The sequence below is a fragment of the Pleurodeles waltl genome, chromosome 6 (assembly GCF_031143425.1).
Source record: "Pleurodeles waltl isolate 20211129_DDA chromosome 6, aPleWal1.hap1.20221129, whole genome shotgun sequence".
Classification (NCBI taxonomy): domain Eukaryota; kingdom Metazoa; phylum Chordata; class Amphibia; order Caudata; family Salamandridae; genus Pleurodeles; species Pleurodeles waltl.
In genome coordinates, this window is record NC_090445.1 from 1,509,549,214 (window position 1) to 1,509,563,963 (window position 14,750).

Consider the following 14,750-nt stretch of genomic DNA (forward strand, 5'->3'; position numbering starts at 1 on the left):
CATTTATTATTTCACTACGCAAGGTTCCTAAAAGGAGGTTAGCATGTTGAAAGCACCTACCAAAATGATGCTCCACTGCAATATACACAGCAAATATATGTGTCTATATTATAATGCAAAGTAAATAATTAATAAAAATGCATCACCGTAGGGCCTGTCAGGTGCTTCATCTTTCTCCTGCCAGCAAGCCGATGACTCGTTTGACTGCGAAAGAGAAAGAGAGATCTCTACCCTCATGGGAAATCTATGTCAGGCATCTGACATCTGAATCCTGACTGAGGTCTCTGAATCCCTCACTGTTTCAGTGGGTCTCTTTTATAGCTTAAAAAAAACAAAAGAAGGAGCTTTATGGAAAAACCCTCCTGTTGTACAAGAAGTATTCAAACATGCTGGCTAGTTTAGGTATGCTTTGAAAATAACACGTTTGGTTTGGCCACAGTCCTAAGATGTCAAGTCAAACCAAGGCCATTTCCTGCCGTCTGTGTACATTCTTATCAACCAAAGCCCTTGGTGAGAAAAAGCACGAAAACAGACAGACAATGTGGAAAATCACTGGCAGCCTTTAACATGGCAGTGTCTAATGCTACGATAAAGTCAACAGGCAGAATTAAGCTAAAACTAAACTGAATCCAAAATGGAGTCTGTAACTGGTGAACACTAGACAGCTAAGCCAGGTGCAAAGTGGTGCAACATGAAGTCAGTGGTCAAAACACACATTTCACTACAGATGGAAACATTGGAACTACTTGGAAAGTAACTCCTGTTCCCTACAATGACAGGAAAATAGCAGTAACATAAAACAACACCATTAACCTTTACTTCTCCAGTATGAAATCTTACTGGTATTCATAACCATTACAATATCTCTCCTGCTCTCATTGAGGGCTCTGTAAGATTTGTTTTTCCAAATTCACAATGGCTCCTTCTGACAAGCATAACATATCTTACAGGTTATACATATGAAGGAAATATAATAAAATCACCAAATACATTCAGGAAAGAAACCTACGCTTAAGATTGGCACCCCGCCTCAAAATTCCACCATACAAGAAAAAGACAATAGGTGGCAAATCTTTTTCTGTTTAAGCAGCCAGACTATGCAATTCATAACCCCCAAATATAACATCTACGGATAACTATGTTATCTTCAGAAGACTACTCAAGAGTTGGCTGTTTCCTATGTAAACACCATACTCAAACAGCAGTGGCCTGCATATCGCTGTGTATGTAAACATTTATAATTTGATTGTATGTGTATGTCTAGAAATGTGTATTTCTTTGTACAGATAGGTATAATAACTGTTTTATCTTAAAATAAATACATACTCATTAGTCTTGTTTCAACAAATGTATATTTTACTCATGGTTTTATATATATATATATGTGTGTATATATGTGTATATGTGTGTATAGCTGAACGCTTAACATGGTCACTGAATAGTTTCTATATATGTTGTTTGATTAGATGCTTATAAGTCTTTTTTATTTTACCTAGCACAATAGGTAAATATTATCTTAACTATTTATCTACAAGCCTTTTGAAATATTGAGGAAACATAAAATAATGTTATAAAAGTACACAAATAAATTAACTTCAAATACTGCAACTCTTAAAAGTCTGTGTTTATTATACAATAGAACTCAGATCTCATTATATACCTTACACATATATTCCCTTACTATGTAATCATGTATCTCTGTGTTTATTACTTTAATCGTACTGTACAAGAGGAAAAAAAAATACTCTTTCAAAAGCTTTACTCTGTCTCACCATCACCATATACGTCTATCAATCTATCCTCTATCTCCACTCTGACTCATCCCAAACCCATTCTACTACTATGATCTCCAAAATAACCCTCCTAGACTCTTACCTCCTCTACCCTTTCTGTTTCACCCCAAACCTCAGTTTACTACTATGATGTCCCAAACAACCCTACTAAACTCTCCCTCATGTATCTCCCATTTGACTCATCTCAAACCCCATTTTACTACTATGATCTCCCTAATTCCTTTCTACAGATTCTTCTCAACACTATCTCTCCGTTAATTATCCCAAACCTCATCTTAATACAGTGATTAACAATTCTGGGTTCTTCCCCCATATCCCTCCATTATTCTATTCAGTCCAACTAATGGGCTCACATCTCCTCCGCTCAAATTAAATCATACCTCCCTATGCTAATACTATACTCATATTTCGCTATACTAATCCTTTTGGTTGCCAGAGAAGTGTGCTACTCGCTGAAAAGTGATTTGATGCCTTGTCAGTGTTAGTAAGACCTATATTAAGAGAATTACAATTATAATTACTGGAGATCTATTAATATATGCAAGTAACTTTATCTACTCCTGTGGTTTGTTTGCAGGGCTAGTACTGCATTGCGCCTGAAGTTTGATGTTTGCAAAGAGCTCAAACACCACATGGAGCTTCTACCCCGGACTGGATACATCCAGGCTCATTCCTCGTTCAGTGTACAACTGAAGTTTCTTCCCAGGTGAGCTTACCCTTATAAAACAGCTAGTTTTCAATCTGTTGTACCACAGTCTGAAGCCGTAGCATTGTAAGTGACCAGAGCAACATTTATGCAACTGAATACCATTTGGTCAAATTTAAAAGTGTGGAAAGCTGGGATTTGGACTTGTGAGCCTCAGGTCACATATGTGAATGCTAAAGCTCATCCGCTGAGATAGCTTACTAGTCATATTGGACCTCTCTAAGCATCTCACAGTCAGAGAGTACCTAGGTAATATGATATAAGAACCAGGGGTCAGTTCACTCTTGTTCTTAAGTAAGTACTAAATGTTTTTTAATATATCAAAGAATCAGAGGTTTTTCGTAGCCAAATATAGTGTGGGTGGTGTACCCAGTTATGAAGGATGTCATAAGTGTTGGGTATTACCTTGAAGGTGAGGCTAGTGGATGAAGCAGGGTAGTAGTTGGGGGGCTGGTGACATAAATGTCTACTTATAAGGCACAAACAACAAGTGATGGACGGAATGCTGAACATTGTCAAACATTCACCCCCAGTACAGTGATCTGGGACTAAATCCATCGTTTTTTTGCTGCCCATGCCATTCCAGTTTAGACCCAGCCATATGCAAATCAGTCTTGACCCTGTTCCCCATGGGAACAGTCCAGCCCGAACTGCTAGGCCAGGTCTTCCCTGGACTGGAAACAAGCATCCTGGGAACGGTTTCGGGGTTTCACCCCTAATCATCCAGGCTAGCTTGAATCCAGTGGCATGGGAAGCACGGCACCCACGTCTGGGCATACCCTTCCCACTTAGGGCGACAAAGCAAAAACAACAAGTGATGGACGGAATGCTGAACATTGTCAAACATTCACCCTAAGTGATGCTTGTGTCCATCACTTGTTGTTTTTGCTTTGACGCCCTAAGTGGGAAGGGTATGCCCAGACGTGGGTCCCGTGCTTCCCATGCCACTGGATTCAAGCTAGCCTGGCTGATGAGGGGTGAAACCCCGAAACCGGTCCCAGGATGCTTGTTTCCGGTCCAGTGAGGACCTGGCTTGGCAGTTCGGTCTGGACTGTTCCCATGAGGAACAGGGTCAAGACTGATTTGCCTATGGCTGGGTCCAAACTGGGGTGGCATGGTGAGCAAAAGAACGATGGATTAAACCCAGATCTATGACTGGGGGTGAGTGTTTGACAATGTCCAGCATTCCGTCCATCACTTGTTGTTTTTGCTTTGTCGCCCTAAGTGGAAAGGGTATGTCCAGACGTGGGTCCCGTGCTTCCCATGCCACTGGATTCAAGCTAGCCTGGCTGATGAGGGGTGAAACCCCGAAACCGGTCCCAGGATGCTTGTTTCTGGTCCAGTGAGGACCTGGCTTGGCAGTTCGGTCTGGACTGTTCCCATGAGGAACAGGGTCAAGACTGATTTGCATATGGCTCGGTCCAAACTGGGGTGGCATGGTGAGCAAAAGAACAATGGATTAAACCTAGATCTATGACTGGGGGTGAGTGTTTGACAATGTTCAGCATTCCGTCCATCACTTGTTGTTTTTGCTTTGTCGCCCTAAGTGGGAAGGGTATGCCCAGACGTGGGTCCCGTGCTTCCCATGCCACTGGATTCAAGCTAGCCTGGCTGATGAGGGGTGAAACCCCGAAACCGGTCCCAGGATGCTTGTTTCCGGTCCAGTGAGGACCTGGCTTGGCAGTTCGGTCTGGACTGTTCCCATGAGGAACAGGTGAGCAAAAGAACGATGGATTAAACCCAGCTCTATGACTGGGGGTGAGTGTTTGGCAATGTTCAGCATTCCGTCCATCACTTGTTGTTTTTGCTTTGTCGCCCTAAGTGGGAAGGGTATGCCCAGACGTGGGTCCCGTGCTTCCCATGCCACTGGATTTAAGCTAGCCTGGCTGATGAGGGGTGAAACCCCGAAACCGGTCCCAGAATGCTTGTTTCCGGTCCAGTGAGGACCTGGCTTGGCAGTTCGGTCTGGACTGTTCCCATGAGGAACAGGGTCAAGACTGATTTGCATATGGCTGGGTCCAAACTGGGGTGGCATGGTGAGCAAAAGAACAATGGATTAAACCCAGATCTATGACTGGGGGTGAGTGTTTGACAATGTTCAGCATTCCGTCCATCACTTGTTGTTTTTACTTATAAGGCACCACATAATTAAATGCAGGACTTTGAATTGCAAACTATTTATTTGCATATTGTAGTATAACCAGAAGTAAATTTTGTATTTTTGAATTGGAAGAATATTAGACTTTAATACATTTTAACATATGCATAGTCGTATATAGTTACAATTTTCACTTTAGAAATTAAAGGCCTAGTATAGCATACCCATTTGCAAAAAAAAGAGTTCTGCAGTTTGTACACCAATCAATGGGAATGCCGTTTGTGATGCCACCTATGTACTAATACGCAGGTGGTTGTAAAATGACTTGCTTGATGAATATTTATTAAGCAGTTCACAATTTGTGACCCCTTGTGAAAGGCTGCCACTGCAGGGTTGAAGGCCTGCCAGAGACAGCAGGCTTCCGTTCCTTAATGTGCTTTCCGAAACTAACGAATACCAGCTCGTTCCCATTAAATGCACAGCTGCTCCATTTAAAGAAGAAATGTTTTCCATCTGGGAAGATGCTCCACCTAGGGCCGCTGATATGATTCACAAATGTGGAGTCAAAAACAGTGCTTCCCTGGTAACAGTAGGTACAGGTGTCCACATTGTTTCTCAGGAGGTCGCCATTGACTTCCCCCGGCTCCACATCATATCCTCCATTGGCCCCACCCATCTCCACCATTGGCTCCAGTGGTGTGTCCCTTATAATGTGGCCTACATAATTGTGATTGATGGAGAAGCGTTAAGGGCCAATAACTTAAAGACAAGAGGTTTTTGTGAAGAGCACATCCTGAACTCAGGTATTTGAAGGTGGTTAGTGAAATAACTTATTTGATTAGGATCACACAATTTGGACAAGCATAGAAGCCTGGGCTCAACCCCAGATTGTACACTTTCACACTGTGCAGTTCACCCATAATGACATCAAGGGGGAAACACTTGTCCTTATGAAGCATGAGATTAGTTCAGGGGTAACTGGCAGAATCCACCTTTTTATTTGTTGCCGTTTTACATAGTGCGAACCTGACCGAGGACAGGCAGACAACAACTTCACAAAAGACAGACTGTACTTTGTTTTCCCAGGCACATCCAGATTTGCCTGGATTCCAAGGGTACTGCTGAGCCCAAGGATTCAAACTTGCTTCCTCGTGCCTCATAATCAGCAGCTGCAGTCAGTAAGCCACATCGCCTTCGCCTCCTGTGCAAGTTCATCTTGTTTTGTGCTGAACCCCGATCTTTGAGTGACTCACCTTCCTCTAATGCAAAGCACACATACTCACACGACAAAAAGCAGTAAGGCTCACAGCGCCAACAATGGTCTCTGTCATAATGTGGTCTATTGGGGAACCGCAATTCACCGTAGATGCTTCAGTTTTGTACTATGCAATTCAGCCACAATTATTAGATGGACATCAGGATTTGCCGGAAGGCCCGGGACTCTCAGGGTTCTGAGCCCAGGAATTCGAACCTGGGCTGCTTCAATGTGTCTCCTGCATACACACGATTTGAACCAGCAAAGGCTTGTGCCGCCAGTGGTCTCCATTTCTTCTGCTTACCTGCTCAGTGAGGGGTGATTAATCCGTGCAGGCCAGGTGGGCATCCGCTACTCAGCTTAACATGCCATGCCAGTATGTCCTTCATCGCTGGTACTGCCCAGCTGCACCTCTTCGTCCACCGTCTAATAGGAAAGCATCTTCTCGAAGTGTGGGCATTGCTCTGCTGTACTGCCTGGCAACTCTGGGCCGTCTGGACTCTGTCCCCTCTCTCCTTAGGTCCTCTTCTTCTGGAATCCTTGTCTGGGTTCCACTGAGCTGGTCAACGGGTCACAACAGCAAGTGGACAACCGAGGTACCCATTGACTTCAATTGGGAAGTTCTGACACAATTTCACCTCTATGCACCCGGGCTCCCTGGTGTAGGTACTCCACTGTTCTGGGTACCAACAATATCCAATCTCCCTTGTCCAAACGGTTTTCCTTGGGGTCCTCTGGGAAGGTTCCTAAAACTCCAACTGCGACTTCCCCACGCTTCTTATGGACACCTACCCTGGGGTTACACTTCGCACACGGGTGCTTGGGGAATCCTACTTACTTACCTTGGGTGTTCCTGTGCTTCACACGCAAATGAAGAAAAGGAGTAACAGACTACTTAGGGGAACACTGGAGAGACGCATCAATCTTAAAAATTGCCCTCACCCACTAACAGTGGCTTGCTTCATCATAGGGCCTGCTTCAACCTCCCTGTGCAGACCAAGGTCAGGGATGGAGCTTAAGGGTTTGGGGAAGACAATATACACAAATGCATAGGGATCTATTCTGCAGCACAAACAAAAAGAATTAGAACTACCTCATGGGGGTCCTACGCCTCTTTATTAATAGACTCCCTGGATTGGATTAAAATCGCATTGCGATGATGACATAGGTGTATAGGAAAGTGTCCCTTTTGGCATGGTTACCCCCCACACTTTTTGCCTGGTATTGATGCTAACTTGACTGAGTGTGTGCTGGGATTTTGCTAACCAGGCCCCAGCCACTAGTGTTCTTCCCTTAAACTGTACCATTGTTTCCACAATTGGCACACCCCTGGCACACAGCTAAGTCCCTTGTAAAAGGTACCAGTGGTTCCTAAGGCTCTGTGACAAGGGAGGGTCCCTAAGGGCTGCAGCATGTATTGTGCCACCCTATGAGACCCCTCACCAAGCACATGCACACTGCCATTGAGATTGTGTGTGTTGGTGGGGAGAAAAGGTAAAATCGACATGGCACCCCTTCCAGGGTGCCATGCCCACCAACCACTGCCTGTGGCATAGGTAAGTCACCCCTCTAGTAGGCCTTATAGTTCTAAGGCAGGGTGCACTATACCATATGTGAAGGCCTAGCTGCATGAGCAATATGCCCTACTGTGTCTACGTCCATTCTTAGACATTGTAAGTGCAGTGTGGCCATATTAAGTACATGGGCTAGGAGTTTGTCATTACGAAATCCACAGCTTCTTGATGGATTCACTGAAGGCTGGGAAGTTTGTATCAAACTTCTCAGCATAATAAACCCACACTGATTCCAGTGTTCGATGTATTGTGCACTGCACATTAAGGGCATATTAGAGATGTCCCCTGTATTTTTCCAACCCTTTAGTGCAGGACTGACCAGTCTGCACTAGCTTGCCACTAAAAGACAAGTTTCTCACCCCATGGGGTGATGGCCTTTGTGCTCTCTGGGGTCAGACACAAAGCCTGCTCTGGGTGGAGGTGCTTCACATCATCCCCTGCAGGAACTGTAACACTTGGCGGTGAACCTCTGAGGCTCAGGCCTACTGTTACAGTGTCCCAGGGTACTCCTACTAGTGGAGATGCCCACCCGGGACCAAGCCCCACTTTTGGCGGCAGATCTGGTGGGAAAATTAGGAAAAAGTAGGAGGAGTGACCACTTCAGCTGGGACCACCACTAAAGTGTCCAAAGCTGAAGTACCCCATCCTTGCAGAATCCTCAATCTTGGTTTGGAGGAGAGGAACCAATAGGGATAGGAATGTGCCCCCCCCAAAGGGAGGGGGCACAGAAAGGGTGTAGCCACCCTCAGGGAGAGTTGCCATTGGCTACTGCCCTCTGGCCCCGGTAACGCCCCTAAGTCTAGTATTTAGGGGCATCTCTGAACCTTACTCACAAGATTCCTTGCAACCTCAAGAAGAAAGAAGGGCTGCCAAGTCGAGCCCAGCAGTGAAGACTCCAGACGACAACTGACTAGGCCATAGCCCTATCTGCCTGTCTGCAGCTTAAAGACTCCTGCTCCAAAAAGGCAACACATCCTGCAGGACCAGCAACCTCTACAAACCCCCAGAGGACTGCCTACCCAGCAGAGGACCAAGAACTCCAGAAGACAGTGGCCCTGTTCAGAAGGAACCTCCAAAAATGACTCCAGAACTGCCCCGGATCGCGAGCCCTGTCCACTCTGCACCTGATGCCCACAGCCCAAGTCCAGGTGGCCCACCAGTCCAGAAAAGGTCCCCAGGTGATTCTGACCTCAAGTCCACCCTGGGTCGACCCCTCCTGGCCAACACAATGACGCCTGCAGCCTGAATCCAGAGGACCCCCCTGACCCCGACCAGATACAACGAAAATACCCGATGTACGAGGAGACCCCTGAACTTGGGGTATCTGACTGACTGTCCAGCACCGTCCAGCAAACGCCTCTCCTACTTGTTTAGACTTTGGTTTTCCGGCACCGACCCCCTGGACCGAGCCTGCAGCATCTTTTTTGAGCCCGAGGTCCCCCTATTGAAAAGCATTGGGTGCCCGGATCTCTCTTTGCATCATGCTCCCAGCCACCCCTGAGCCGCTGAGGGTGTATGTTTAGTGTAGACCTGAAAAATGTTACTTGTAAACTGCTTTACCTGCTAAAACTAAACAATGTACATTTGATAAATTTGCTTGATACCTATTTACAACTGTGCTTACCTGCAACAAAGACCTTCTGGTTCTAGTGATAAAATTAAAAAATATATTTTTGATATATAAAAACAATTGGCTTGAAGTTAGTCATGGAGTCTGTGCCTCATTTCTTGACTGTGTGTGTACATCAAATGCTTTGCACTACCCCCTGATAAGCCAAACTGCTGAACCACCCTACCACAAAAGAGAACATTAATGAGTATTATCTACTTTAGCCTCTGTTAAGCCTCTGGGGAACCCCTGGACTCAGTGCACACGTTACACATATATACAGTCGGCTTCCCTCAAGGGGTATTAGTGCTCCTTCATCCCTCCTGCCTGCTTTTCTATCAACATATTTCAGCCATTTTCTGATCGCCTCTATGGGTCCCTCCGCCTTCCTCAGGACAAAGATCACACTTCTACAATGCCCCTTAACAACTAATTTCAACATAAGGGAGAAAGGATACGTTTAGCCAAGAAGAAATTACCTATTTTTCCAGCATTACTTAATCACACTCTGATTCTTCTGAAAACCAAAAAGACATAAATATATATCAATACTTAAAACTTAAGATCACTGCGTCTCTCCAGAGCTCACATGTACCAGCCCCCACCTAAAGTATACTATTACGAGGATTTATTTAGTTATACTTCTTAAAGGAAATTCCTTTAATAAAGGTGACAATTACACTTCATTGGCCTGCCTGTGGAGAAAAACCACCACCACACTTCACATTGCACCCATTCAAAATTGTGTCAATCAAGTGATGTACATAAGGGATATAAATACTGCTTACCGAGTTTCACTATGAACTCCTCTCAAACTGGAACACGACCGGGGGTGTCTCCCTGTAGTCACACACTGTTGTATAAATCAGAGAGCCCATTAAGCATCTTACTCTCATTTTGATATTTATGGTCTTTTGCTCCTTATGCCACCCAGGCTTCTACTACATTACATAGTTGTCAGGCTCGAGGCATATAGGACATAGTCCCCAGGTCAGGCTCATGTATGGTTGGTAGATCGTATGTATGGGACACTCTTTACCTGTTTGATCCTGCCGTCACCCACTTTATATTATTTGTACTTGTTTCTCTATATTACGCGATATTCCCGATATCTGATAGAGGCTTCTAGCTCCAGATTCCTTACCTTTAGAATTTCCAGGCATCAGCTTGGAATCCAGAACTTTTGCTGAGCAATAACCTTGCGCCACGCCACCAGGTGGCGTTGTTTGGATCCGCGTGGCGTCGTCTGTGTTGTTGGAGCAATTTGTGATGTCACTGTCACCTATAAAGACACCACCCAGGGATCCGTACGTCATTTCTTTTCCTTTTGCACCGGTTAAGTACAGAAACGGCACAGAACTACCCTCTGTCTTTTTTGATAGACCTTTTTCCACCTTTTTAGTCAAGACGTTTTTCGGCTGAGCGAGGATGACTTAGAGAGATACTGTATTCAAGTCGTGTGGCACCTGCCATTGCGCCATGTCTTTTACGGATTGACACCAGGAATGTTTATGGTATCTCAAGCTCAACCACGGTTCGAAGTCGTGCTCGGTCTGGAAGCTAATGGCGGTCCGGCCGTAGTCATCGGCTGGCGTGACTCCTCGGAGGTCAAGGTCCCGGTCGAGGAGAAGGTTGTGAGACTGCTCCAGGAGCCCCATGTCCTCTTCATCTCATTCGAGGACCTCCGGGCACCCAGGTAAGAGGCACAAGAAGAAGTCCAAGCGGACTTTGACTTTGCCTTGCTCATCGGCCAACAAAGCAACTCGGGAACGTTGACGTTCCAGGCACAGTTCTGCAGTACAGATGCCAGGGCCGACTCCGTGCCTTCTTCCCTTTCCGGAAGCCGGAGTGACCCCAGCTCGATTGAAGGAGTTTTACGAGGCCATGCGCCTTGAGTTTGAGCGGGCTGGCCACGCCATATCGCCTGTGGGCTCTACGGGGTCAGCAGTGGCCCATCAGGTTCCACGCTGGCGGCTTCGTCCTTTGCCTCGCTGGGGCCTCGTAGATCTGATTCTGGATCCGGATCGGCTCTGGCTTCACACAGTTGACCTTCTCCGGTGCCATTCCCGACATTGAGGCTCTCAGCGCCACCGTCGCCCACCGGTAGAGTGAGCCCCATTCTCATCACCGACGGTCCAGAGTCGGAATACCGATTTCAGCACTGATGGCGCCCACAGGTGCCAGATCTATGTCTCAGCATTTACTTGAACAGCCAGGCACTGGTGAGGGATGGGAGGGGTCCTTGGTCCCTCTAGAAACCCATATGGAACCATTGGACTGGTATAAGTAACTAGGAGAGGCCAGTGGACTGGATACCTTTCCAGATACTGGCTTGCTCTCGCCTCCTACGGTGACTACGGAGGAGGGTGCCTCATATGCAACGGTGATGCGTAGGACAGCAGAGGTCCTTGACCTCAAACTGCCTTCAGTGCCGGCCAGGACTAACCTCCTGAGAGAGGTGCTTTAGACAGGGGCTTCCACATCAGAACCCATGTAGCCCTTCAATGAAGCCCTTACTGATGTCCTGCTGGGGACGTGGTCCAAACCCAGCACAAGGGCACCTGTAAACAGGACAATTGGCCGCGGCTATCACCCGACACCGGGCAACCCCCACCCCAGAGAGCTTGGTAGTCCAAGCATCTACTTCCCATGGCGCTGTCTCTTCCACACCTCCAGAAAGGGAATCCAAGAGACTGGATCAGTCTGGCATTGAGGTAGGTAAACACCTCATGCCTATTGGGCCATGTTTCCCACACTTTGTGGGACGAGATGGCGCAGGTGATGCCTCAGGTCCCGGAAGACATGTGGTCCATTCTCTCCCAAGCAGTTAAGGATGGGAGAGATGCGGCGAAGTTTACCATAAGTTGTGGTTTAGATATGGCTGAGGAGAGTGATTTCCTCAACAGTGGCCCTTCAACATCACACCTGGCTACGTACTGCTGGCTTTTCGGGGGATGTCCAGGCAAACCTCATGGACATGCCCTTGAATGGGTCCCGCCTATTGGGCAAAAGGGCAGGCTCGGCGCTGGAGCGCTTTAAGGACTCCCGGGCTCCAGCCAAGTCCTTGGACCTCTTGATGACCCCTCGCCAGCAGTCTGCCTGTCGGCTCTTTCTTGGCTTTAGAAGGGGCGTGGCACCACTCCACCCACAGACCAGCTACTGTCCTGTGCCAGGCCAACAGCTTGTGCGTGGGAACAGTCTTGGTTCTTCAGACCAATAGGGTCTGGCCAGAAGTCATCCAGCACCCAGCCCCCCACATCTACAGCACCCATGCCCTCCTAGTGTGATTTTGCAACACCCAGTTGGAGGGAGGATTCAGTTTCCTTTCCCTCACTGACCGGTCCATAACATCGGACAAAGGGTCTTACAGATCATACAGAAGGGCTGGTGCATCCCCTTCCAATCTGTCCCTTCCCCGATGCCTCCTTCAAACGAACGGATGATGAAGGATCACTTAGTTTTGCTCTGCGAGGAAGTTGACATAGACCAAGGAGACTGGATGTTATTTTTGGACTTGCAGGATGCGTATTCCCATATCCCCATCCTTCCTGCCCACAGGTGTTACCTGCGGTTCAGGGTAGGCCACAGACACTTTCAGTTTACCCTGCTCCCCTTCGGCCTCACCAACGCCCCTCGTGTGGTCACCAAAGTGATGGCTGTGGTCATAGATCATTTGCACAGGTTAGGGGTTTCAGTTTGCCACCTACCTTGACGACTGGCTGTTGAAGACCCTTCGCCCCAGGCTGTCGTTACCCACTTTCAGACTATGACAAACCTCCTGCATGAACTGGTGTTCACTATAAATGTGCCAAAGTCACACCTGACTCCCTCCCAGATACTCCCTTTCATCAGAGCTGCTTTGGACACAGTGCAGTTTTGCACCTATCATCCTTAACAGTGAGTCCAGGATATTCAGGTTGTGATTACAATGTTTCGGCCTCTATCCTGGATTTCATAGAGACAGACTCTGGGGATTCAGGGCTTCATGGCAGATGCCAGATGGCATATGAGGGCTCTGCTGTGGGACCTGAAGTTCCAGTGGGCAAAGCATCAGGGAAATCTCTCCAACAGGGTTCAGATCTCGGAGGGAACTGCAAAAGATCTGCAGTGGCGGTTAATAAACCGCGATTCAGAGGCCGACTTCTCTCCCTACCCCTACCAGATTTTACAGTAGCGACAGCTGCGTCACTTCTGAGATCGGGCAGCCATCTGGGAGAGGTGGAGATCAGAGGTCTCTGATCTCCAGTGGACTCCGGACTCCACATCAGCTTACTGGAGCTTCGGGCGATCCGGCTAGCACTGAATGCATTTCTTTCAGTTGTGAGAGGGAAGATAGTGCAGGTGTTCATGGACAACACCACAACAATGTGATACTGCAACAAGCAGTGCGATATGGGATTTGTGGACCCTTTGTCAAGATGCCTTGCGCCTCTGGACATAGCTGAAACAGTAGGGCATAACCCTGGTGGTTCGACACCTGGCTGGTTCACTGAATGCCAGGACGGATAAACCCAGCCGTCGATGCCTAGCGAATCACGAGTGGCGTCTCCCTATGGAGGTGGCACAAGGACTCTTTCAGCAGTGGGGAGTGCCTTGGTTAGATCTGTTTGCCTCCAAAGAGAACACGCAACGTCAGCAGTATTGTGCACTGGAGTTTCCAAGGCGGCAGTTGCTCGCCGATGCTTTTCATCGTGAGTGGAGCTGAGTCCTCCTGTACACCTTTCTGCCTGTACCACTTCTACCCAGAGTTCAGAAGAAGATCAGAAACGACCAGGCCCAAGTAATCTCCACTGCACATATTTTTCCACCTAAGCCCTTTGTAATGCCTCAATGGGACTTAAATCCAGCTCTGACTTTTCTTATTGGTGCTCCCTTTGAGCCTTCGCACAATTGTCCCCTCCAGCTGCTCACCATCAAGACAGCCTTCTTAGTGGCAATAACATCTTCCAGGAGGGTGAGATACAGGCTGTCTCGTCAAAATCTTCGTATCTCACCAATTTTTGTAGACAGAGTAGTGCTTCGCACTCGAGCCTCTTTTCTCCCTAAGGTGGTGAGCCCATTTCACCTTGGTCAGAAGATCACCCTGCCGACCTTCTTTGCTCCACTGTATCTTTCTAAGTAGGAGGACCGACTCCATCAACTGGACACAAAAGGAGTATTGTCATTCTACGTTGACTGCACAAAAGATCCGGGTGGATGACCAACTCTTTGTGGGGTATGTGGGAGCAAAGAAAGTTCTGGCAGTGCAGAAACAAACCATTTCGTGCCGGGTCATTCTCTGCATAAAAATCTGCTACGCTCTGGCCAAAAAGCAGCCTCCTGAGGCCTTGAGGGCTCATTCCACCACAGTCTAAGCTGCTACCACTGCATTAGCAAGAGATGTACCGGTCCTGGATATTTGTCAGGCTGCAACGTGGGCATCTCTGTAGAGGTTAACAAATACTGGACAATCACGTCCGCAGAGATGGGCACTTTTCCCATTCGGTCCTGCAGGACTTTTTATTTTGAGGGCAATTTGTCCGCAGCCCACCGCCAGGAGTTAATGGCCTGGGTATCTATTCTAAAGTTAAGGAATTTGCAGCTAGAAGTCTCTATCAGATTAACAAGTTACTTCTCATCAGTTATGCATTATCTGGTAGAGACTCTATCCAGCTACAGATTCCTTACCCCCACCCATGCCTTTGCACTCTGTGGACTCCTTTCCTAGAGTTAAGG

The 14,750-nt window shown here is 47.2% G+C and overlaps 1 protein-coding gene across 2 annotated transcripts in view; it reads left to right on the plus strand.

Moving 5' to 3' along the window:
- The window catches only part of CFAP74 (cilia and flagella associated protein 74), a 978,701-nt gene that overhangs the window by 371,246 nt on the left and 592,705 nt on the right, over nucleotides 1-14,750 (plus strand). For both annotated transcript variants that reach the window (XM_069241006.1, XM_069241005.1), the window contains exon 23: nucleotides 2,371-2,499. In XM_069241006.1, the coding sequence (XP_069097107.1) occupies nucleotides 2,371-2,499 (129 nt within the window). The remainder of the gene's footprint in view (nucleotides 1-2,370; nucleotides 2,500-14,750) is intronic.